The sequence below is a fragment of the Anomaloglossus baeobatrachus genome, chromosome 3 (genome assembly GCF_048569485.1).
Source record: "Anomaloglossus baeobatrachus isolate aAnoBae1 chromosome 3, aAnoBae1.hap1, whole genome shotgun sequence".
NCBI classification, from domain to species: Eukaryota; Metazoa; Chordata; class Amphibia; order Anura; family Aromobatidae; genus Anomaloglossus; species Anomaloglossus baeobatrachus.
In genome coordinates, this window is record NC_134355.1 from 657,388,455 (window position 1) to 657,416,172 (window position 27,718).

The following is a 27,718-nucleotide window of genomic DNA, read 5'->3' on the forward strand; positions in this document are numbered from 1 at the left end:
ATTCACCTATGGGGGGGGGTCCGTTTTGATGGGGTTTGTTGGTCTTGATCTGGCGCCTCCTCTCTTCTTGCTGATGATGCATCCTACGTCAGCCACACAGTGTTCTCCATTGCGCTCCTGTGCAAGTGCACTTCACTCTGCCCTGTCGAAAGTATTGTAGAGCGCATGCGCGGGCAGGAGGAGGGAGAAATGAAACTACAAAAGCTGTGCCTGTCAGATCAGTTGTTCCTGATGGAGGGATAACCTTTCCCCGCTCCTGTGCATTACTGTACTTTCCTCCTCCCCCGACAGCGCAGAGAGAAGTGCACTTGCGCAGGAGGGCAATGGAGTACAATGTGTGAATGATGTAAGACGCGTCATTTAGATGAAGCAAGAAGAAAGGTGGTGCCAGATCAAAACCAATGACACCCAATGTACCAGACAGCCCCATAAGGGATTATAATAAAAGATATTTTTTGTTATACAGATCTGCTTAGGGACATATATACAGTATTCTAGAATGCTGTATATAAGGGCTAACGGGTGGTGGCTGCGGTTTAAATGGGAAAAACAGGTTCCCTTTAGAATGTAACAGTCATATCAGGAGACCTTGCAGCAGTATGACTGTGTCTGCCTCTAGCTCCTTCCCTCTCCATAGAACTTTATGAGCACTAACTGTCATCTTCCATCTCAATAATGGAAACATCTAATTGGGAATTGGGAATGAAATATCAATGAAGGAGGAGACAGAAGATTTCTCCAATATGATATATGTAACAGAGTTTGGCACAAACTTCGCTGACTGTGATGGCGGCATTGTACTGTGTTCAGATTGCAGATTCTGAGACTACACCTTATGGTTTCTATGGTGTCTGGGATCAAAATAGGCAGACTCAGGCGCCGATCTGCTGTCTGCTGATTCAGGCAGTATAGTAAGAGTTAATCTCTGCTAGTCTGCTTGATCCTTTAATCACATGTTGTGGGGACACTTAACATCTTCTCCCTTCCTACCGTATTTATACTGTTAGAATCCTTTTACCTATGCCACCTAAAGTTTATTCTGTGTTGGTCTGTGAGGTGTGGTGTCCCAGACTCTATCTGATGAAAGTTGTGTTTAGTGGTGCTTTTTTCTTGGTGCAATTATGGAGTACTCCTGTTGACTTGTACTTCCTTCCTGCTCTTGTTTTCCTCTTCAGTCTCATTGTCTTATCCTGTCTGTGTGTGAGCGTGCTGTGTAACAAGAGTTTTGGTTTTTCCCTTGACTGTCTTTTTCTGTGGTTTAAACAAACTCCTGTCTAGCCCCTTCCTAAGGGAGGGGTAATTAGATCAAGACTGGTCAGGAATAGGGCCAGGAAGGAGACTCAGGCCTCTCCACCATTAGGAGTATCTCTGAGGTTAGGGATAGCATAGGGCCCCCTAGCTTGTGGGACAACTTAGGAGCCCCGATTCCCCTCTATCCCAAAGTCATTGTGACAATTATTACAAACGTGATTATTTTCATGTGAACTATTCATTTATGAAATGAAAATTATAACAATGGTTACGCTTTCAAGCTGGAGATATACATGAAATAACTGCCGACTGAATGTTGGTCCGGCGGAAAATGATCTAACCCGATTTCAGATATACATGAGGTGAGCTTTTATATGTTCTCGGCAGGGAAAGCAGTAAAAGCCACTCCCTGAAAACAAAAAGATGGGGCATTAAAATTCCAACTGTTCGATCCTTCTCTCCCCCGATATTCTATGCTGGGGAGAATGCGGAGGTCTTTACACACAGATGGTTTTCGTCTGAAATCGAAGCGTTTGGGTCAAGTTTTATCTAATAAGTTAAGCCTGAGGGACATAGACCATAATCTCTACTGACATCAGGTGAGAGGGCCACACACAAACATGGATGTCCGCCTCTTCTATATGTTGGTGTAATGGGTGGGGAAAGTGGGGTGCAGATCCCAAAGATCATAAAGGGGTGATTCAAGTAACGGTCATTGTAAAATTGTGGTCTTGAGACATCAATGTTATCACAACGAGAAGAACTTGTTTGACGAATACAAGAATTTAGAGAAGGTGGTTGTCAGGCTTCCATTAGATGGTGCTTTGACTCAGGTATGAAACTACTCCTGAGTGCAATAATTCAGAATCCCACTAGAGGTCACAAACACAGCGTAGGGATAGTCCAACTGAAAGGGTCAATGCCAGGATGTTACATCTGTACCAGGGAGGAAACAAGCAGAAGTCAAGAAAAAGAGCCGAGGTTGGATGCCAGGAGAACAAGTAAACACAGGGGAGAGGGTGGAGGACACAGAGCAGGGTCGGAATCCGGAGGACTCGGAGGGACTCGGACCATAATCTCTACTGACATCAAGTGAGAGGGCCACACACAAACATGGACGTCCACCTCTTCTATATGTTGGTGTAATGGGTGGGGAAAGTGGGGCGCAGATCCCAAAGATTATAAAGGGGCGATTCAAGTAACGGTCATAGTAAAATTGTGGTCTACCTCATGAGACGTCAATGTTACCACAACGAGAAGAACTTGTTTGACGGATACAAGAATTTAGAGAAGATGGTTGTCAGGCTACCTTTAGATGGTGCTTTGACTCAGGTATGAAACTACTCCTGAGTGCAATAATTCAGAAGCCCACTAGAGGTCGCAATCACAGCATAGGGATAGTCAAACTGAAAGGGTCAATGCCAGAATGTTACATCTGTACCAGGGAGGAAACAAGCAGAAGTCAAGAAGAAGAGCAGAGGTCGGATGACGGGAGAACAAGTAAACACAAGGGAGAGGGTGGAGGACACAGAGCAGAACCGGAATCCGGAGGACATGGAGGTACAAAGGGAGAGTCAGGCAGGATAGATGGAGGACAAGACAGGCAGAAGGGACAGGGGTAAGGCAGGACAAGGGAGACGTAGATTAGGCAGGGTAGGAGGGACGGAGGTCAGGTTGGCAGGAGGGACAGAAGTCAAGGTCTCACAGGAGAAAGGCACGTAGCAAAGCCAGAAATATCACTGGTGGTGTCTCGGATGCAGCAGCACCAAGATATGGTGGCATAACCCCCGAAACCAGGCCAGGACAAACAGGCCCCTCCCGGAAGCAGGATTCATGCACCGACTCAGGAACGGCAAAGCCGTGCATGAATCATGACAAATGGTGACGTAGACGCATTAACCTGAGCCTCAAGTGCATCATGCAAGATATGAGACGTGCTGGACACACAGGTGTAGCGGCTTAGTTTGCTCTTCATGAATGGCGGAGGAGTTGGCATCTTTCAACATTTCACTTTCCGACGGGATCTGCTAATTAACTTGACACCGTCTGGTTTTCAGCTAAACCACATGAAAAAGCCGATAGAACGAGGAGCCCATATCGGTGCGCCTGCCTTGTAGAGTCTGCCAAAAAACTATTATCCAATTTCAACATTAACCAGAAGTGCCGGGAGAAGTTGTTCCAAGAGGAGGACTATCCTTAATCCTATTAACAAGTGTCCAAGAAATATGTAGGAAACAGGTTGGACGCCATCCCGGTCCATCCTTCGACCTCCCTGGATTTAATGTACGTCCAGTAGCTGCTATTAGACCAATTACTAAACCAGAGCTCATTAGTCTGTCCTATAAAGAGCTGGACGGGTTTTGCTCGGCTCTTACATAAGTTGGCCGAGCAGTCGAGTGTGTCGCTTGGATTTCCTCTGGTTAAAAAAAATTGTAAGAAATAAAAATAAAATAAAACAAGCAATGTGACTTATGGAAACTACACTGCTAAGTGTACAGCCGGGCCTCGCCCTCCTCGCCCCGAAATAGCAGGATAGTAGGAAATTTGTGTTCAGCAATACCGGCATGGACCAGCATCAACAATAACGCAGGAGGCATAATATTAATAATCCTAAGCGAAACATTGGCCGTAAGAGTTGGGAAGTGGGTAAGGATGAACCCACAGCAAGTGGCCACAGAGGAAATTACCTGGGCACAACATATTCATCCTCCCATAATGTTAAATGATTCTGGCCTCCACCAGAACTGAGCCGATTCTTCTCAACGCAGCAAACTTGTGCCTGGTGGCTGGCAAGTTTACAAAGCTCTGTAATGAAATGAGATTTCTTATCTCAGTTGCTGCCTATGCAGTGCGCAGACGAAAACAAACGCATCTTGCTTGCAGCACTGTGCATAGGCAGCAACAGAGAAAAAGAAAGAGAGAACGAAAGAAAGAAAAAAAAGAGAGAACGAAAGAGTGAAAGACAGAACGAAAGAGAGAACAAAAGAATGAAAGAAAGAACGAAAGAAAAAGAAAGAAAGAACGAAAGAAAGAACAAAAGAAAGAACGAATTAAATAACGAAAGAAAGAACAAAAGAAAGAAAGAATGAATGAAAGAATTAAAGAAAGAAAGAACAAAAGAAAGAAAGAATGAAAAAAAGAATGAAAGAATGAAGGAAAGAATGAAAGGAAGAACAAAAGAACAAAAGAAAGAATGAAAGAAAGAATGAAAGAAAGAATAAAAGAAAGAAAGAACAAGAGAAAGAAAGAAAGAAAAAGAGATCAGATGGATGGATGGATAGCTAGATAGAGAGATACATAGAGGGATAGATAGATAGATAGATAGATGGTATAGATAAATAGATGGTTAGACAAGACATACAAAAAATAGATGATCGATAGACAAAAAGAAAGAAGGAATCAAAGAAATAAAAGAAAGAAAGAAACATAGATTAGATAGATGATAGAAGGATATTATCTTTGCCTGTAATCCATATCCCAATATAAAACAAGATTTTGCAGATATTAAGCTATAAAGTGATAGTTTCATACTTTGCATTTATAATTTCCTTCAGTTTTCTATACTTTTCTACGGTAATCCAGGTCTCTTAATCCAAACACAGAATAAAATAGAATTTTCCTGTGTGGATACTGAGGTATAGTTACTATGGCGTTTTATCATAATGTCCGTGAGGAGCTGCAGATCTCTGGTAATACTATCGTTGCACAGACGGCCGTTCTGCAGGTGCACCGTGTGACCGTACAGCCCTACATAACAGATAGGCGACGCACGTATCTCTCCGCTTCCGGTACATGTTATGCAGGGCACGCTTGCACAAGTGAGGCCTGAGTGAGCCTGCAAACATCTCCTTCCTGTGTGTGCAGCGGCGACAGCGCGTTTCACGGAGCTTCAAACGTCAACTCTGCAAGTTATCTCGTTCCAAATAAGTTGACTTGTTGTGACTTTGAAGATCAGTCCCCCGTGCTTGTGTGCTGCATATGCTAGCGATCTGAGGTTCTTTTTATCTTGGCTGCCGACAATTTGAGCGAGTAAGAAAACAACCAAAAAAATTAACTCATCAGCTGCCAGCGATGCCCATATGTTCTAGTGGTAGGGAGTTGTGTTCTAGGACATGCCACAAAAAAAGGGTCACGCTAGGTAATCCAACAGTAAACTAATTGTGAACTCGCCAAATTACCAAACAAGGCAGGCACCATGTACACTGTATATATGGACTGTTCAAATATACGATCCATAAGAAATACTCCAAGCCAGGAAAATTAAAGGGATTGATCATTCATATCAAATTGCTGGGAGTTTACACTCGGGACCACCACTGATCAGCTATTGCAGCAGAAAGCACACGCAGCTCGCTATGCCATGTAGTGGTTATTCTCCAGAACGGCAGCTCAGCTTCCATTCACTTAAATGGGAGATGAGCTTTATTATCTGGGAGCAGCCACAACAAAGTGTATGGAGCTAAGCTGGAAACCCCATCTACATGCCTAAGATGGTGACTGATGCTGAGTCTGAGATGAAACCTTGATCAAATCCTCAAAGTATGAATGGGCCTAATAAAGTAAAGCAATGGTTTGCCTATTTTCCGTTACTTTTATGTGATGCTCTATCACTAGGTGTTGGTAGATACACTAGTGGAGGAGAGGTATGATGTTAGAACACTAGATGTCGGTAGATACACTAGTGGAGTAGTCAAACAAGCCAAAGGTCAGGAGCTAGGATTTCGCGTCAGTAACAAGGGCGAGAGCGGAGCCGAGCTCAGGATACAAGCCTGGGGTCTGGAAGCCAGGAAGACACTTTAGATATAAAGGGTGAAGGCGGAGGCGAGGTCAGGATACAAGCCAGGGGTCTGGAAGCCAGGAAGACACATCAAATACAAAGGGCGAGAGCGGAGCCAAGGTCAGGATACAAGCCGGGGTCTGGAAGCCAGGAAGATACGTCAAGCACAGAAGGCAAGAACTAAGCCGAGGTCAGGATACAAGGCGGGGTTTTGGGAGTCAGGGAGTCAAATCAGGGTTGGGGAACCAGACGTAGGAGGGTACTAGGAGTGAGGTAGTGGGACAAGATCAGGATGGTCACTTACAGGAGCCAGCAACAACTACTGCAATACAGGAACTATCACTGGCAGTGTTCCAGGTGAAGCAGCTCCAAAATAAAGCAATCACTCAGAATGAGGCTCAAATGAACAGGCCTCTCCCACAGGGCCTGAGATCGGGAACAACCAGTCTACTAGAGAATAATACAAAATCAAGAATTGGTTCTGCAGGAGAGCAGAGCACCCCTAATCAGAATCATGACACTTTATTTATTAATATGCATATCTCCTCTTCATAGGTAAATCTTAAATTTGGAGCACCAAAAAATGAAGAAAAAAAAACAAACAAAACCAAAACAATACAGTAAAACGCAAACAAACAAAAAAAAAAAACACTAATAGATTTTAGAACATATACTATACCATAAAATTTAGCACATCACAAAACGTTTATGCAACGTGTCCATCTTCATGAACAATATAACAAGGCTGGAAACACACAACAAAATAAAAAATAACCTCAAATCCCTTTTTAACCTTAAAACCACCACTAAAAATAGGAAAACACAAAACTGCCACTTCTGACAAGACACATGTAGAAATATTCGTGCTAGAAGGAGCTTTACGTCCCTAAGGTCCGGTCATTAAGTGTCGAAACTTTCAACCAGCAAAATTAGACGTGCACACAAGACGTTTCCTCATTTTTATCGTTCTCCTTGACGGACGTATTTACCTTCTAAAACGTGGACAAAAGTTTGGCAATGCCCTCCGTTAACGAAAGTTGGGAGATCAGCTCTTGACGTTGGAGGACAAAGTTAGCCATTCTAAAAATGAACGTCAATGGAAGCGAATAGACAGCTTGCGTCTGAAGGAGTTGGCCTGTTCAACATTAATCAGTCTTCTTCTGATTCCTTTCTTAGACAGTAAAGGGGTTGTCCGGTGAAAACAAGTCATGACCTATCCATAGGGTACTGATTGGTGGTGTTCCACCCGTTGGGATCCGCACCATCTGGCAGAACAGTGAACTTTTATCCCAGTTAGATTGGAGCAGACGTGCACATGTTCAATCACTACTCAATTCATCACCTATGTGACTGTTGAGTGCTATGCTCAGCTGTTTTTGGCAGCACTGTAGAGAATGAATCCAACCTGCTGCTCCATTTTGAAATGGGAATGAAAGTTTCACCATAGGAATTACAATGACCTCATTGTGGTGGATCACCCATGGATCAAGCAAGCTACCACCTATACTGTGATGGAGTAGGGGATGAACAGGTCTTAGGACCACTTCCTTTGTACTCTTACACTTCTGTCAATGGGTGGTCCACAATATAAGACTGAAACCCTAGAGACTCCACTATACACAAACATTATCTAAGTGACTAAGGACAATAGGACAATTTGGAGGTTGAGTAAACCCATATGGCTGCTATCGAGACCATGAACAGATTGAGACCCCAACATAGGTTAACCTCATCCTACTTCCCATGGACATCATAATATGAACTCACATAGGACACCAACTCTCCATGGCCAACACAACTTTAGATTATCTTCTAAGATGATCTCCTTGAGAAGATGTTATATCACCAAGTCCCAGTGTGAGTGGCAGGTGAGTTTTAATGGGTCATAACCACTATAGCTATGTGGTGCTACCAATAATAACTTCTATACAAGAACCATCCAACTGGAAAACCACTTCCTGACATTGAGGGATAAAAGAAGAGTGTTTTAAGAATGAAAAGCTGAGATTTTAGTGGACACCAATGGATGAAAACAGTTGAGAAGCGGTTGAAGGGTTTGTTCTGCTAGATGTAAATCAGTCATTTAGCAATCACTTTCCCACACATTCAGGTTTTTATGGTGCAGTAGAGAGTGAACTAGTCTTAAGATGTCTTCCGCTTCAGCTATACACTCTTTCTTTAGATTGTCCCACAATAAGATTTTAAATTCTATTTAAGTCCACTGTACAAACACATTATTGGTGTAAGAGTCGGTAATAACACGTCGGGTTTGAGTCAACCTAAATTGCAGCTTTTGAGCCCATGTACAGAGTTAGCCCTCAAGTTAGGTTTGCCTTATCATACTTCTCCATGGACAGGAGCTCACGTAGTACACCAACTTTCCATGGTCAACACAACATTAGAAGATTACCTTCCAAGATTATCTCCTTCAAGAGATACAATATTATAGAAACCCTGTAGAAGTCCACTATACATTAACATTAGCTAAGAGTCACTAAGGCCATGTGAGGTTGAATCAACCCAAATGACCGCTATTTAGCTCAAGTACAGAGTTAGCCCTCAAGTTTGGTTTGCTTTACCCTACTTCTCCATGGACAGGAACTCATGTAAGACATCAACTTTCCATGGTCAACACAACATTAGAAGATTGCCTTCCAAGATTATCTCCTTCAAGAGATACAATATTATAGAAACCCTGTAGAAGTCCACTATACATTAACATTAGCTAAAGCGGGCTTTACACGCTGCGATATCGGTCCCGATATCGCCAGCGTGGGTACCCGCCCCCATCTGTTGTGCGACACGGGTAAATCGCTCCCCGTGCCACACAACATCGCCCAGACCCGTTACACATACTTACCTGCCCGGCGACGTCGCTGTGACCAGTGAACCGCCTCCTTTCTAAGGGGGCGGTCCGTGCGGCGTCACAGCGACGTCCCTGAGCTGCCGTCCAATAGCAGCGGAGGGGCGGAGCTGAGCGGGACGTAACATCCCGCCCACCTCCTTCCTTCCGCATAGTGGCCGGGAGGCAGGTAAGGAGACCTTCCTCGTTCTTGCGGTGTCACACGGAGCAATGTGTGCTGCCACAGGAACGAGGAACAACCTCGTTACTGCTGCAGTAACGATTTTTGAGAATGGACCCCCATGTCACCGATGAGCGATTTTGCACGTTTTTGCAACGATGCAAAATCGCTCATCGGTGTCACACGCAACGGCATCGCTAATGCGGCCGGATGTGCGTCACCAATTCCGTGACCCCAACGAGTTCACATTAGCGATGTCGTAGCGTGTAAAGCCCCCTTTAGAGTCACTAAGGCCATATGAGGTTGAATCAACCCAAGTGGCCACTATTGAGCTCAGGTACAGAGTTAGTCCTCAACTTTGGTTTGTCTTATCCTACTTCTCCATGAACAGGAACTCACGTAAGACATCAAATTTCCATAGTCAACACAACATTAAAAGATTACCTTCTAAGATCATTTCCTTTAAGAGATACAAGATTATGAAAACTCTGTTGAAGTCCATTGTACAAAAACATGTAGGTGAGGGTCACTAAGGCCATGTGAGGTTGAGTCAACCCAAGTGGCCGCTATTGAGCTCAAGTACAAAGAGAGCCCTCAAGTTTACCTCACCCTACTTCTCTATGGACATGAACTCATGTAGGACACCAACTTTACCTGGTAAACACAAAGTTAGAAGATTATATTCTAACAGTATCTCCTACTTGGTAGTTGTATGTCCTGAAGAAGAAGCTACTTATTCATCTATCCTGGTCTCCTCCATTGGTAGAGTGGAATTAACCTCTTATCTGTCATTACACTGCTCTACACTTTGTGGGTCCGCAGCAGTCTCCTTTATATTTTTACTCTGCGGTTGTGGATATACAGCCTTGATCAGGTGAACATACGACATTACTATATATCATTTTACCACTCTGATAAGACCCTATTGTGCTGTTTTCATTCCTGTTAATTTTCCTATCTCCTTCTAAAGACAAAAGATGACACAATTACTAGGTCCCGGTACCAGTAACAAGTGGGATTTAATGGGTCATGATCACAATGTGTATGTCCTGCAATCTATAATACGTTAGACCCAACAAGGACCAATACAACATGAAGAACCAGCCATTTTTCACAATCCCTACCAGTAAAATACTCTTAAAGTATAAATTCCCCATCTTGCCAACACCTTAACTCTATCAAAGTTTTTTCTTTCTAATTATTAGTCAATTAAATAAAAATATAATCGGGAAATGAGAACTGTAGCATGGAAAGGACGGCCAGGAACCCCGAGGACTGTCTACAATTCTAACACTACTAACATAGAAATGAAGGTCTATCTTTGATCCCCGGTTACGAGACCAATAAACAGGACATGTAGACCTTTCTATAATCTCAATGATAATCTCTATTTAAAAAAAAAATGATCAAAAAAAGTATATCTGCCCCTTACCTGCAATCTGACTCTGTCCTTGTGGATTAAAAGGACTTGATGCAGAGGTCAGGGAGGGCCGTGGACTCTGAGTTGGGACACCCACTCTCATACTGGGATGAGGAATGCGCCCTAAATCACTGAGGCGTTCAGAGAACAAACTAGGCTTAGAGTCATCAAGCTTCTGTCTGTGCCCTAGAAACAGCAAATCATAGAATTAGAATTATTATTATTACTCTTGCCGGCAACAAAACACTGTATATAACACCTGGCTGGTAAAAAAAAAAATAAATTAGGGCATCTAAAAGTAGGCGAGAAGGACCAATAGTGACAATTCCGCACTTCCGGTCAACAGTGATGCTGTGTTATTCAAAAATGTGGTTTATTGATTCAACGCGTTTCGAAGTATGGTTTTTCTATTTTCTGACGAGAAGAGAGGCAGCTTGAAACGCGTTGAATCAATAATAATAATAATAATAATAATAATAATAATAATAATAATATCATTATTGACCGGAAGTGCAAAATAACCACTAATGGTCCTTCTCTCCTTCTTATCGGCTTTTTGAGCCTAAGGATTTATATGCCTTATTTCTACCACCGAGGTGAACACATATGATCATTTATATTTCTTTGTTTTCATCAGATAAAACCCATTGCGCTGTTTCTCCCTCCTAGCATTTCTTCAAGAACTGAATCAGTACGTTGTACAAGACATTGCCTAAAATTGCCGTAAAAAAAAATCTAATAATGAAAATAAAAACCCTTTAAAAATAATGAAAAAATATATATATTTTTTGTAAATCTCAAAGAATTAAAGTAAAAATCTACTATGTGTTGTCCTGAAAATTATTCTCACACATCCATGTGTGATGAATCAAGTACAGACCGAGGCTCATGGACTGGCCACGAATCTTCTAACCCCAAATTGACAGCTTTATATGTCACTGTAGAGTTCACAAACTTGGGACCACAAATGTGGGAATGCAGCTATTATAAAGGGACACAAAGCATTAGAATAAAAAATAGAATATCTTATATTTGCTTTAATAAAAACACACTCCTTTAAGGTTATGGGGTATTTTTAGTCGTCAACAATAAAAAAAAAATCCATAAATTATATATTTTTAAAAAAATATTTTGAATTGTCAAAAATAAAAAAAAACTATAAGTTACGGTGTATACTTATTTTTAAATATGTTTAATTTTCAAAAATAAAAAAATCTATAAATTATATTTTAAAAAATATTTTTATATGCCAAAAATGAAAAAAATCTAGAAATAATATATTTTTAAAATATATTTGATTGTCAAAACTAATAAAAAATCTAGAAATCTAGACATAATATATTTTTAAAATATTTTTAATGATCAAAAATGAAAAATATCTATAAATTATATATTTTTTTCATTATTTTTACTTGTCAAAATAAAAAAAAATCTATAAATTACGGTGTATATTTTTAAATATGTTTAATTTTCAAAACTAAAAAACATCTATAAAATGTATATATTTTAAAAAATATTTTTAATTGTCAAAAATAACAAAAATCGATAAATTACATATTTTTTAAAATTGTTAAAAAAAATCTATAAACTACTGTATACACGGTATATACCGTATTGTTAAATATTTTACATTTTCAAAAATAAAAATCTATAAGTTATATATATATTTTAAAAAATATTTTTAATTGTCAAAAAAAAAATTGCTATAAATTATATATATATATATATATATATATATATATATATATATTTGTAAATAAAAATATAGGATAAACACTCAAGGCTTTCAACATTTTAATCTATATCAGCATTCAAAAATTGTTGGTTATAAATGACTTAGTGATTAAATGTAGAACTGGTGGAGGAAGGTTGAACTAGATGGACCTAGGTCTTTTTTCAACCTAAGTAACTATGTAACTATGTTTTAAAAAAGAGGCTCGGGGCATTAAAAATATATTAGCCTTTAATTTTCTAGATATTTGGACATCAATAAGCAAAAAAAAAATACAAAAAAGAAAAAAATAACAAACAGTTTATGAATGTTAAATTAAAAAAAAATGTATTTCAATTTAAGGATTTTAATGTGGGTCTAAGGGGCACTTTGCACACTACGATATCGCAGCTGCGATGTCGGTGGGATCAAATCAAAAGTGACGCACATCCGGCGTCGCTGTCAATATCGTAGTGTGTAAATCCTTTATGATACGATTAACAAGCGCAAAAGCGTCGTAATCGTATCATCGGTGTAGGGTCCGACATTTCTATAATGTAGCTGCAGCGTCGGTACGATGTTGTTCCTCGTTTCCCTGCGGCAGCACACATCGCTGTGTGAAAAGCTGCAGGAGCGAGGAACATTACCTTACCTGCGTCACCGCGTCTCACGCCGGCTATGCGGAAGGAAGGAGGTGGGTGGGATGTTTACGTCCCGCCCATCTCCACCCCTCCGCTTCTATTGGCCGCCTGCGTGTGACGTCGCTGTGACGCCGAACAACACGCCCCTTTAGTAAGGAGGCGGTTTGCCGGCCAGAGCGACGTCGCAGGGCAGGTGAGTGCATGTGAAGCTGCCGTAGCGATAATGTTCGCTACGGCAGCAATCACAAGATATCGCTGCTGCGACAGGGGCGGGGACTATCGCGGTCGGCATCGCAAGCATCAGCTTGCGATGTCGTAGTGTGCAAAGTACCCCTAAGTGTTTCTGAACAATATAGATATTCTGTAGCTACAAAATTATGATTAGCAATAAGATTTATGAGGTCTAGGATTAAAAAAATAAAGAAAAACAATAAAATAAATACATGAATAAAAATAAAAAAAGATCAGTAAATATTAAATATGCTTTATGAGCCTTTAAAGTGATTGTCTAGGATTAAAAAAAATATAGAAATAAATAAATACATGAATAATATAAAATTTTGTAATATAAGTAAATAATAATAATAATAATAATAATAATAATCCTTCATCTAATAAATCGTCCAGTGCTAATTAAATTTAATTTCATTTTTTTCTATTAGTTTAACACTTTCTTTGCTGCTAGACAGAAATAAATCCTGAAAAAAATGTATACATTACAAGGTACTTGCATCTGAAAATAAAGAAAAAAAAAATACTAATCTACAAGATCCTTTAATATACTGTATATTGTCATATTTCAAAAAATTCAACTACAAATACATTACTGGAGAAATGGGCAATAAGATTTGCAGGATAATGGTCAAGCGATCACATCGGTAGTCCATGGCTAGGGCACATGGAAACCTCCTTCTACATGCTGGTATCCCCAATGCCGTTTCCAATTAATAGGCCTAGTAATCAGCAGATCAAGAGATGATTCCTTGGGCTCTGACTATAGATGTGGCCGGTGGGTCAGGGGACTCCCAATGTGTTTGCACATATCTACTGTGGACCCCAATCTATTAACCAGAGTGACTGCAAAAAGCTTATTTGTCTCCTGGAGGACCCCCATGTCCATGCATTACACTAGTGATTCAACTGAATAATGTGCAATGCTTCATTTCTCCTGTGGGGGCAGCGCAGATAACACTCCAAGTTTCATAGATAAAGCAGATCATTGGTGGTTCCCGACACGGTGCTCAATTAGGGATAATTCTAACAAAAGAGGATTGTCTTAATCTTTAAGGCATTTGTGTTGAAAAAGTTTCAAAACTTCTTTCTATATACAGGAAATTAGTCCATTTTGTAAAGAATCTCTTTCCATGGGTGGGAATAGGAGCAATAACTCTTGTGACCTGCAGTTTATCATAACACATTACATAAGAGGCTGATGGCGAATGGGCCAAAGAATACAGAAAATCTTCGCACTTATCGCCCTCGGGCTACAAGAACTTGCTAAACTCCTCTGCTCCTCTGTGAAACTAATAAAAGAGAATATAAATGTTGGAGTGTTTGTGTGCCAGGAGAAAAGCCAAACATGCACGATGGTATTATTGTTGTTAAGAGATTTCAAAGACGGCACGGCCAAGTCAAGAATGTCACGCCATGTTCCCAGCCCGCTCCACCATCTCCGAGTCCTCGAGGAAGGAGACAGGACAATGGCAACCTCAAGTCTTCCATTCGGCTCTCCAAAATAAATACCGAGGTTACATCTTGTTCTGTTATTCTATTTTTATCCATACGGAGAACCATGTAACTGGATTTACTGGTGTGACGTGCAAGCCTGATCCAAGACTGATGCTTTTTTTCTTTTATTTCAATTACAATGACTAGGGAAAAGATCAGATTTTAACAGGTCTAAAAAGATGCAAAGGTTTTCGGACCCTTGACCAACAGTAGCAATCCTTGGCAAGACAAGTATAGAGCGTAATTACGTAGATCTTCACGGGCCCCAAGGGGCTGACATCAGAGACCTATAGATTAAGAATGACATATGTTCGAAACGCGTAGGTATTTGTGTCGGAGGAAAACCTATTTTTTTTTTCCCCTCATGAGAATTCTAAGCTGTGTAAAACAATGAAGCCTCAATTTTGGGTTGGACCACTATTTGCTTGAACCTTCATTATTGGCATTATCAGTGGTGCCAACCATGTCTGGAATTTGACAAGCCGTCCGTTCCGGTGAGCTGGTTCACTTTCTTTTTTTTATAAACTTACACATAGATTCTCCATACCACTGATAAGCCAATTTATGTGCGCAGAAATAGCAATTGGGATTGGATCCCAGAAACCCCTAGTCATAGCCTCAAGTTCTGACTAATCAGATATTAAGTGAGAACAGACAGAGAGTATTTTTCAAATTAGTGGCTGTCACGCCACCCCCATACCTACCGTGACAGCAACCTGAGAAGGAATAAGAAAAAAATGGGTTTGACCTTTAACGGCTTCAACTCTTTTTTTATTCTACTTTTGATTTTAAGGAGGATTCTCGCAATGCACAAATCCTTAAAAATGGCCAAAAATGTGAGATACACTGTGTGCAGAATTATTAGGCAAATGAGTAATTTGATCACATGATACTTGTTATACATGTTGTCCTACTCCAGGCTGTGTAGGCTTGAGAGCCAACTACCAATTATGTAAATCAGGTGATGTGCATCTCTGTAATGAGTGAGGAGGGGTGCGGTGTAATGACATCAATACCCTATATAAGGGGTGCTTAATTATTAGACAACTTCCTTTCCTTTGGCAAAATGTGTCAGAAGAGAGATTTGGCGGGCTCTGAAAAGTCCAAAATTGTGAGATGTCTTGCAGAGGGATGCAGCAGTCTTGAAATTGCCAAACTTTTGAAGCGTGATCACCGAACAATCAAGCGTTTCATGGCAAATAGCCAACAGGGTCGCAAGAAGCGTGTTGGGCAAAAAAGGTGCAAAATCACTGCCCGTGAATTGAGGAAAATCAAGCGTGAAGCTGCCAAAATGTTATTTGCCACCAGTTTGGCCATATTTCAGAGCTGCAACGTTACTGGAGTATCAAGAAGCACAAGGTGTGCCGTACTCAGGGACATGGCCAAGGTAAGGAAGGCTGAAAAATGGCCACCTTTGAACAAGAAACATAAGATAAAACATCAAGACTGGGCCAAGAAATATCTTAAGACTGATTTTTCAAAGGTTTTATGGATTGATGAAATGAGAGTGACTCTTGATGGGCCAGATGGATTGGCCAGAGGCTGGATCAGTAAAGGGCAGAGAGCCCCACTGCGACTCAGACGCCAGCAAGGTGGAGGTGGGGCACTGGTACGGGCTGGTATCATCAAAGATGAACTTGTGGGACCTTTTCGGGTTGAGGATAGAGTGAAGCTCAACTCCCAGACCTACTGCCAGTTTCTGGAAGACAACTTCTTCAAACAATGTTAGAGGAATGGTAGAGGAAGAAGTCGGTATCATTCAAGAAAAACAAGATTTTCATGCAGGACAATGCTCCATCACATGCATCCAACTACTCCACAGCATGGCTGGCCAGTAAAGGTCTAAAAGATGAAAAAATAATGACATGACCCCCTTGTTCACCTGATCTGAACCCCATAGAGAACCTGTGGTCCCTCATAAAATGTGAGATCTACAGGGAGGGAAAACAGTGCACCTCTCAGAGCAGCGTCTGGAGACTGTGGTGGCTGCTGCACACAATGTTGATCGTAAACAGATCAAGCAACTGACAGAATCTATCGATGGTCGGCTGCTGAGTGTCATCAGAAAGAAAGGTGGCTATATTGGTCACTAATTTTTGGGGGTTTTGTTTTTGCATGTCAGAAATGTTTATTTCTAAATGTTGTGCAGTTATATTGGTTTACCTGGTGAAAATAAACAAGTGAGATGGGAATATATTTGGTTTTTATTAAGTTGACTAATAATTCTGCACAGTAATAGTTACCTGCACAAACAGAAATCCTCCTAAGATAGCCAAATCTAAAAAAAAAACACTCCAACTACCAAAAATATTAAGCTTTTATATTTATGAGTCTTTTGGGTTGATTGAGAACATAGTTGTTGATCAATAATAAAAAAAAATCCTCTAAGATACAACTTGCCTAATAATTCTGCACACGGTGTAGACTGGAATCCAAATTTTAGGACTCCCATGATCTACAGAATGTTGTATCAGACACAGGCGTATCAGCAGATGAACCACGCTGCCTGGGTGAAAAACGAAGAAGAGGGGCTCTATTGAGCCTGTTAGACGTAGAAATCCTAGAAGTAAATATTAATCATGTAAAGGGGTTGTCCAAGAAAAGTGGACAACCCCTTTACAGAAAAATTAAATTGACGTACTGTAGAGGCGCAAATTGTATAAGCTAGTTAATTATGGTGAATTCAACTTTTACAAAAATCTAAAAAAAAATGTAATTCATTGAATTTAATTCAGGATCAGTAGAAAGCAGCCATTGTACTGCGCCGCACGTGAGCGCCACATCCAGTATTTTCTTCTCTTTTTTTTGCCATTGATGTATCAGGCAACTGTCTCAAAAACAAAAATATTACAATAAGGAGGAGGTTTGTCACTTAGATGTCAGCCATATTTATTACCAATGCTGCTTGCAATAACAGATAAGATGCTGCGGTTGCTTCTGGCGTTGCGAGCGGCATGGGACGGCTACGTCTGTGTTTCTCACAATATTTGAGGTGGAAGTCAGATAAAGCAGTTCTGCAATAAACATCTGTGTGTGAGTGATAGGTCCTTCTCACATACTGGTGCAAGCAGTACGGCGAGGACGGGCCTCGAAATGTCATAAAGAGACAGCCGGGTCTCCTGTGGTTTCGAAACAGGAAATGTGCAAAACAAAGATCAAGCAAGGTCCTGGCACAAGCAATAAAACACTAAAGACTCACAGGCCAAACAAATATCACCGCCCCGGAGAACGGCTTATTCTCCCACCAGTAATATGCTGCAGGAGACAATGATGGACAGGCCCATAAATTTCCTTTTATCTCCTTTTGCTAGCAATGTACTGTTCCACATAAATACTCGATCACAGTGACCATATAAATGTGATAAAAGTTGCCCAAAACGGTACGATTTAGGTATTTTTACCAATTATCCGGCTTTCACGAGGGTTTGGATGGAGATCAGAAAACTTAACTAAACAATTTAAGGAAACACAAATATTCTCAATTAAAAAAAAAAATATTAATCTGCCCAATATTACAGCTTCTAGGACTTCAGGCAGTAATCTCACGGCTATGGAGAAGGAACTCATGCCTGTAGCAAGCCCTGGGGGCACTGTGTCCAAGAAGCCATGCCATCCATGGATGTTATGGTCAGGGGCAAGGTTGTGGCGTCAATGGAGTTAGATGCGACAGGGAAAATGAGGGAATATATGATGCCAGGGATGAACATCTAATTCACTGGTGAGTTACCTCCTCCAAAAATGAAGACGGAAAAGTTACGACCAAGGATCTTTCCATATTACACTCGTATGTACAGATGTGTCCACATTCACATTTCTGAAATTGTTAAAGGGGTTTTCCACCTTGTTTAAAGTTTCCAAGTGGAAACCTTTTCCAAGAAAAAAAAGGAGCTACTCTTCCTCCCAAAATCCACCCTCTGTTCTAATGGTGTCCGTCTGACCAGAAGATATGAGGTCCTAACCACCAGTTTGCTGACCATCAGAACTCTCATGGTCAACATGACCTCATCTCTTCTGTTGAGCTGGAGAGCATAAGAATGGATCGCAAATGACTTGTCTTTTGTGGGAAGCACTTCCCACTGTGAAGCTTTAAACAAGAGCACAAAATCAAGTCAACCAATTCAATACATTATCACGACAATCAAGCAAAAAGCCTCAATAAGCTGCAACTTCTATCACAACAACTCGATGGCCACATATAGTCACAATGAGCATAGAAATGCATAGACCAAATCAGTTTTTTCTTTATTTTTTTAAAGCTGGTGATCTTCCAACACTCATCTGTTCAGATCAAAAGTAAGGCTAAAAGAAATAGATCTAAGGTTGGTTTTTGATTTTTTGGTATACTTATCAAGCAACATACAGTACACTAGGTTGACCTTCAACCAAAAATATATGTGCAAATTATGGAACCGACTGGAGAACACGGAACGGAAGAAGTGGGCAAGCTCCCAGATAGGTCCCATCACCTAGCCATGAAGACGACTGGAGAACACTGAACGAAAGATGTGGGCAAACAATGTGATATTATGGGTACTTTCCAGAAGAAGTTATTTCTTCATCAAAATGAAGAAGACTGTCTTTTTAGTGGCACTTATAGGAGGCCAAGCAGAATATCAATATCCAACCCACCATAAATATACAAAAAGTGACAAGGGATGTCACCCAAACTACAGTTCTTCAAGGCTATTTAATGGGGCCAGATCTACTCTGCAGACTTTTCCCCAAGGAGCGTTGCCTCGAAGACTCGCTACACCAGCGAAATAGCTACAAGGATTCCATGTAGTACATGCCATATTGAAACCAAAAGACAATGTACTCTACTCACAGCACTCCTAGAAGCAATTTACGAGAAGAACAAGCCTATGGCATTTGACGCGTCTTTTATGTGATATATTTGGGTTTTCTATTTCGAGATGTTTATGGGTCTTCTATGGTGAGATGTCCTTGGGTCTTTTATAGTGAGGTGTCTATGGTATACTTATCAAGCAACATACAGTACACTAAGTTGACCTTCAACCAAAAATATATGTGCAAATTATCCATGGAGATGATTGGAGAACACTGAACGTAAGAAGTGGGCAAGCTCTCAGATAGGTCCCATCACCTAGCCATGGAGACAGCTGTAGAACATTGAACGGAAGAAGTGGGCAAGCTCCAGATAGGTCCCATCATACTAGCCATGGAGACGACTGGAGAACACTGAACGAAAGATGTGGGCAAGCAAAGTGATATTATGGGTACTTTTCAGAAGAACTTATTTCTTCTTCAAAAGGAAGAAGACTGTCTTTCTAGTGGCACCTCTAGGAGGCCAAGCAGAATATCAATATCCAATCCACCACAAAATGTGACAAGGGATGTTGCCCAAACTGCAGTGCTTCAAGGCTAATTTAATGGGGCAGTGCTACTCTACAGACTTTTCCCCAAGGAACGTTGCCTCGAAGACTCGCTACACCAGCAAAATAGCTACAAGGATTCCATGTGGTAAATACCATATTTAAACCAAAAGACATTGTACTCTACTCACAGCACTCCTAGAAGCAATTTACGAGGAAAGCAAAACTATGGCATTTGATGGGTCTTTTATGTGATATCTTTGGGTTTTCTATTCCGAGATGTTTATGGGTCTTCTATGGTGAGATATCTTTGGGTCTTTTATAGTGAGGTGTCTATGGGTCTTATATGGAGAGATGTCCTTGAGTTTTCTATTATGAGATATCTATGAGTTTTCTATGGTGAAATGTTTATGGGTCTTCTATAGTGAGATGTGTTTGGCTCTTCCATGGTAAGATTCCTATGCGTCTTGTATGGAGAGATATCTATGGGTCTTCTATAGTGAGATATCTTTGGGTCTTCTATTAAGAGACACCTATGTGTATTGTATGGAGAGAAAGCTATGAATCATCTTCAGTGAGATGTCCTTGGGTCTTCTATTATGAGACGTCTATGGGTCTTCTATAGCGAGATGTCTATGAATCCTCTATAGCGAGATGTCTATGGATCTTCTATAGTGAGATGTCCTTGGGTTTTCTATTATGAGATATCTAAGGGTTTTATATAGCAAGATGTCTATGAGTTTTATACTGTATACTGAGATATCTTTGGCTTTCTACCAAAAATCAGTAGACACTAGAGGAAACCTGATCTTGATAAGATAAGCACTTCACAGAGCTACAGGCAGTAAATCCTAAAAGTTGGCAATGCATATTCATCTCAGGTGAACTCCTCAATTTCATTGTTACCCATAGAGACAAATGATCCTGGAGGAGAACTTCCACTCTACAAAATGTTGTACGCATGGGAGTTGAACTGCCACCAATTGTGTCTGGCAGGGGCATACTCCCTTCTCCCCATTCAAAACATATGCAGGCTTGGCTTAGCAGTGTATGGAGGCGTTGGAAAGATGGCGGTTGAGCAAATACATTTTCAGCCAACATGTACCGAAAGTGTTGGATCTTCCAAATTTTCTCTAATGAGTCTGAGGACTGTAACCCAGACACAACCAGATTCTGGATAATGCTCTCTCCACATAGGTCCCCAGGAAAACTGATATTTTACTCAAGGTTTGAACTGTATCATATTTTAATAATAATTATATTGTGCCAAAATATTCCAGACTTTGGCATATCTATGAAAATTACTTATTAAGCTAAAAGTTGCGCATGTCCACCACAACACCAGACGCTATTGACTGTCTACTTTTCGGCATTGCCGTGAAATGTAATATCTTATTTGGAACCTGTAAGCTCATTCATGTACCTGAACAACTGGCAGCATTAATTTGATGCTGGTTGATTTATGTGTGTTTTATGCTTCAGCTTTGTAGAGAAAACATACTTTGGGAAGCCAGATAGGGACCATGAGTCTCAGATGGAAAGCCCAAGGCAGATCCCCAGTGTCTTCTCGTCACCATGATCACTTTGACTAACCAGTGTCTTCTCATCACCATGATCATTTTGACTGACCAATGTCTTCTCGTTACCATCTTTTTGACTGACCAGTGTCTTCTCGTCACAATGATCACTTTGACTGACCAGTGTCTTCTCGTCACCATGATCACTTTGACTGACCAGTGTCTTCTCGTCACCATGATCATTTTGACTGACCAGTGTCTTCTCGTCACAATGATCACTTTGACTGACCAGTGTCTTCTCGTCAATATAATCACGATCACTTTTACTGACCAGTGTCTTCTCGTCAGCATGATCACTTTGACTGACCAGTGTCTTCTCGTCACCATGATCATTTTGACTGACCAGTGTCTTCTCGTCACAATGATCACTTTTACTGACCAGTGTCTTCTTGTCACCATGATCACTTTGACTGACAGACTAACACACATTTGGACAGAACTGTCAATCTAGGGTAGCAAAAAGGGGAGAAGATGCTGGGGACCGGCCATAGACTAGTCATCCAGAATCCAAAAACGGCTTCTCAAAATATATTTTGGATCTGGTTGTTCTTCGGAATCAGACTGAGGTCTACCCATGAATAAATAGTTATCTTGAACCTACCAATCGTAGCTTGTGTTGGCATCCTCAAGCTGTAGCATATAATTCCACAGTAGCCAAAAAGGCAAGACTCACTCTATTAACGTACCTTATAGAAACAATTGTGCCAACCCCAAAGCTAATCTGATCCAGCTAAAACACATGCTCATGTCAGCAGTCCCCCAGAACGATGAATGGTCACCTACAGCTTTGCTAACAGCTGCCCGAGGAACATGTATAAACTGGCTGTCTTCCTAATGCTAGCAATTGTTTTTAAAACCCAGCGAAGGCCCACTTCCACATTCTTACCGCACAAATGAGATTTCAGAAAAATAATTCAACTGCAGAATTTTGGTCCAACTAAAATAATTGTGCAGACAATGTGACCTGATTGCTTTCAACAGAGCTTAACCTGTGTGGTCCATATGTATTTCTCCTGTGCCTTGGGGAAACACAAAATAATATTCCTGTACGTGTGTAATTAATGCGCGGGTCGGGATGAAGATGAATGCTCTGCGAGATTAGCACCTGTCACATTAAATATGCCATCGCCTGGAAGACTCACATAATCACGCCTTAGGTTAGGCTGGGGCGATGTCTCGGCAGCTTTTACAGGCTGCTCCCGAGACTGCTGGAAGACAAGGAGTTTCTAAGGGATAATAAAATGTTATAGCCAAGACCCCCTCCTAGAAGTTCAAGGCAAGAAGGACCACGACCTCCCACCAGAAGAACATACAAATGTTTCAATAGGAAACCTGAGACTTACAAGCTTGGCACCATTTGTGGTCCAAAAATGATCTACAGTTTCTGAGATGGGTCCTCTTAGAGCCTTATAGGAGTGATTACCTCTGCAAACTCACATCCAATACTTCATTTTTCTAAGGCTACCATCCTAAATGCACTGATTTCATGAAGCCACAAGTTTTTAGTTAACCATGGATGAAGTCTGAGTTGAGTCTTACAAGCTTGGCACCACTTCTGGTTCTGAAAGTATGTACACGGTTTATTAGAATGGTCTTATTATTCTTCAAGGTGTTAGGAACTTGTAAGAAATGATACCTCTGCAACCCTAAATCTGTCCTTCATTTCTAGGGTTATCATCATGTAGGCACCAATTTCATGGTGTGAATTCAACCATGCCGTCAGCCAATGTAATCAAATCCACTAGTCAAGCAGAATTGCATCTTGTAGGGATGAGATATTGAGCCCTTCTGATTGTGGTAAGAAGATGATTTTTGATGTGACAAAATATACCAAAATTGTTCCCCTTTCTGCCACTACACTGCCTGACTTGTGAGATACCTAGACAAGAATAGCACCACCAGTAGCCAAAATAAAATTCAGACATGCCAATGTCATCCAATGGTTTTCCATGTTCTTGTTGCCATGTGCACACTGCACACTGCAGATTCAGACTGAAGAAAGCAAAAAAAAACAACCAAAAAAAACCCGAGAAGGAACACAAAAAAATCTAAGGTATCAACAGTATCAATCAAAAGTTCAGACACAATGGTCCATTCAGTGGTTTCCCTTGTTCTAGTTTTAATGTGCACACTCTAGATTAAGACTGAAGGAAGCAAAGAAAAAACCAAGAACACAAAAAAATCTAACCTACAGTATCAGTCAAAAGTTCAGACACTATGGTCCATCCAATGGAGTTCCTTGTTCTAGTTACTTGCAATGTGCACACTTTAGATTCAGACTGAAGGAAGCAAAAACCATGAAGGAACATATACAAAATCAAAGAGTAAAGAAAGATGTGTGAAACAAATTAGAATATGTGTTAAACCTTAAATTTCTCACAGTTCCCCCTTTGTTCTCTGATGACACCTTGGCATTCTCTCATGAAGCTTCATCAGGATGTCATGTAGAATAGCTTCCAAAGACAAATAGATCTCATCAAGACAGCATTTGTGAAATCACCGTTCATCAGAAAGTGTTTGCGACCAACTAGTGTGCTTTGCAAAGGCAGTGTGGGTACACAGCTCCATACTGGGCTGATCTCTATTCCACTACTCTTCTAAGCCAGAATATGGCAAAAAAAAACCCAAAACACTTAAGTAAAGAACAATGAAAATCCATAATACATTACGAAATGAAGGTCAGTCAATCCTGAAAGTTGCTAGAACCTTAAAATAATCAGCCATGAAAACCATCAATCGCTATGCTGTAAATAACTCTCATCAGGCCTGCCCAAGAAAGGAGTAACCAAGTATTACCTCTGCTGCAGAGGAGAAGTTCATCAGAATACCCAATGTAAAAAATGCAAACTGACATAATCTCAGATAACAGCTATCATAAATGATGCATGCTTGATGAGACATCATGTAGCAGACAGAACTCAACATCAAGAGTAGATGCAAAAGGCAGGGCTTTATTGTCAAATTGCTGAAAAGATGACACTACTGAGGCTCACAAACAAGAAGATACTTGTTTTGGCCAACCAACACAAGGTCTGTCCCTTAGAGCAGTGAAAATTTGTCATGTGGGGACCATTACTGGTGACCCAAAACACACTCCAAGACTATGTAAGAGCTATATGACCAAAATGGAGAGGGTTGGAGGCTGCATCACATGACATGGTCTCCACAAGCCAACCTGAACACAACCAATTGAGATAGTTTGCGATAAGTTGGACGCAGAGTGAAGGAAAAGAAGCCAACAAGTCCTCGGCACCTCTGGGAACTCCGTAAGTGTATTGGAAGCCATTCCGGTTGACGACCTGATGACGCTGCTTGAGAGATTGCCTGGGAGTATAAAGCTGTCATCAGAGTAGAAGTGGGGAATGTTGAGGAACTTAAGGTTCACCACATATTCTGGTCTATTGCACCCGGGTTTCTTTACTGCCTTCTTTCCATATGTGTGCCTTTGCGGTTTTTGCTGCCTCCAGTCTGAATCTTCAATGTGCACATTCCAATAAGAACAAGGATTTTTTTTTTGTTATCTAATATCCATCCAAGGTACAGTGGAACCTTGGTTTAAGAGTAACTTGGTTTGAGAGTGTTTTGCAAGACAAGCAAAGCTTTTTACAAATTTGTAACTTGGTTTAAGAGCAATGCTTTGCAAGAAGAGCAAATACTCACAATGCACACGTCTGGTTCTGTCCTTTCACCGCGCTCTGACCCGCTCTGGATGTAACGTTTTGTACATATGTACTGTATACAGTATATCATTGTACAGTACAGTATATACTATACAGCATGTCTATCAGCATTTGTGGATACAGTACTGTACTCTCTTTCGGCTAACCAGTGCAGCACATTGCTTGTCCTGTACCTCTCACACACCAACAATTTTATTGTAAGCTAAAGTTCAGTTTAATTTGCTTTATATGATTTTTTTTACTGTACATTATTTGGTATTACTGTAATATGTCTGTATAAATACAGTAAATATTTTTGGGTTGTGGAACGAACTGTCTGCATTTCAATTATATCCTATGGGAAAATGTGCTTTGATATAAGAGTAACTTGGTTTAAGAGCGCACTCCTGTAACCAACTATGCTCGTAATCCAAGGTTCCACTGTATTTTATATTTTATATATATATATACACTCCAGGGGCCAATACTTAGGATTTTGTCAAATTTCTTAAGACAAAAAAAATGCATGGTCCAGTTGTTATGAAAAAAATAGTTTTTACTTTTAGAAATAAGTAATAATGAGCCTCCATCTCTCATTTCTCTCCAGATTCTCGGTTTTATTAATCATATATATCCTGGCCAAAAGCAGATTTCACAGCGGTCTTCCCACCGAGGGCGACATGTCCCTGTCTATCAAAAGTCTTCGGTTCCGCTAACCCTCTGATCAACTTCCTTCATTATGTGCCCTCCGCTGCCGCCTCGTTTTACTTTTTGGCCCGAAGTGACACTAATGTCAGTGATGGATTCTGGGCGAATTCTCCATGGTGGTTTTTGAGGTTTCGAGTACTAAGAAACTGCGCGACGTGGTGTAATTGACAAACTGTGCTCCAAAACACGTCCGATTTCCCATGTCTGCAGAGAATCAGGTTAACTGTTTCTCTCCTGATGGTCTTAATAAGCAAAATATTTTACTGAAAAACACTCCGTGAAAAACTAGACGGACCTGCTAAAATTAATCGTACTAATGCAAATTAATGTATATGGTCAAAAAGTATTTACAAGAACATCCGAGAATGACTAATCGAGGATAATCACTGATCTGGAGTTATGACACTAATGAACGGCCATCTTCAAAAACACTAGGGACGGTGACCCACGCACACAATACAGAAATCCTCAATATGGAGCATAGAGTAACAATGACCAATCCAATGGCCTTTATATAGTCTCATGACACCATATACAAAGCCATGATACACAACTTAAAAATGTTCCTGCTCACGCTACCATACATTAATGCTTGAGAGCTCAAAGGTTATTACCTAGTCCAACCCTTTCCATGTGTCTAGGACCTTTGTACATTTTCAAAAATTCATTAGCACCATCCCTCTACAAAGTTTTAGGAGAAAAAAAAGATGAGGAGGAGGGGGATGCAGCTGCAGATTCTTTATGTCTGAGACTGCATGCTATGTGAGGGGGAGAAGAAAACCTGAAATGAAATATCTGATTGTTTCAGGGCATCCAGAAAAACATCTCAGCATCTACGGAGGAGGGAGATGCAGCTGCAGTTTCTCTATAGCTGAGGTTGTATGCTGTAAGAGAGGAAATGACACAAGGAAAGGGCAGCATCTTAATGTTTCACAACATCCAGCAAAAATTCTCAACATCTTGAAAATGTAGCTGAAGTAATGAAGGCAGGGAGGAGGGAGATGCAGCTGCAGTCTCTCTAATGCAGTGTCTTATATCTAATGAAATGCAGTAAGCAGAAGTCAGGACGCAGGGATCTGGGGGGATGCAGCTGCAGGTTATTGTGTCTAAGACTGCATGCTGTAATAGGGAAGGAGAAACAGCTGCAAGGAAGATATCTGATTGTTGCAAAGCAGAAAAACTCCTCAAACCCCAATATATAAAGTGAAGAAGGGGATTAGGGGGATGCAGCTGCAGTTTCTGTATAGTTTCTGTGTCTAAGATTGCATGCTGTAATAGGGAAAGACAAACAGCAGCAAGAAAGATATCTGATTGTTTCAAAGCAGCAAACTCGTCAGTCACCAAAATATGAAATGAGGATGGGGATTAGGGGGATACTGCTGCAGTTTACTCTGTGTCTATGAGGCTGCATGATGTGAGAGGGGAAAGAGGACAGGTGGGACGGGCGACTGATCTTATTGGTTCAAACAAGGGAACGCTCAAGCTTCCAAGGTTGCATGCTGCAATAGGGAAGGAGAAACATCAGCAAGGGAGATATGTGGGGAATTAGGGGGATGCTGCTGCAGTTTTCTCTGTGTCTATGAGGCTGCATGATGTGAGAGGGGAGAGAGAAGAGGTGGGATGGGAGACTGATCGGATCTTATTGGTTCAAACAAGGGAACGCTCAAGCTTCCAAGGTTGCATGCTGCAATAGGGAAGGAGAAACATCAGCAAGGGAGATATCTGGGGAATTAGGGGGATGCTACCGCATTTTGCTCTGTGTCTATGAGGCTGCATGGTGTGAGAGGGGAAAGAGAAGAGGTGGGATGGGAGACTGATCGGATCTTATTGGTTCAAACAAGGGAACACTGAAGCGTCTAAGATTGCATGCTGTAATAGGGAAGGAGAAAC

The 27,718-nt window shown here is 40.9% G+C and overlaps 1 protein-coding gene across 2 annotated transcripts in view; it reads right to left on the bottom strand.

Moving 5' to 3' along the window:
* Positions 1-27,718, bottom strand: part of RUNX2 (RUNX family transcription factor 2) — a 125,617-nt gene that overhangs the window by 29,148 nt on the left and 68,751 nt on the right. Inside the window, exon 4 of one of the 2 annotated variants that reach the window (XM_075341182.1) lies at positions 10,484-10,657. The exons of the other annotated variant lie outside the window; for it this stretch is intronic. Within the exon in view, the coding sequence (XP_075197297.1) occupies positions 10,484-10,657 (174 nt within the window). The remainder of the gene's footprint in view (positions 1-10,483; positions 10,658-27,718) is intronic. 2 annotated transcript variants of the gene reach the window in all.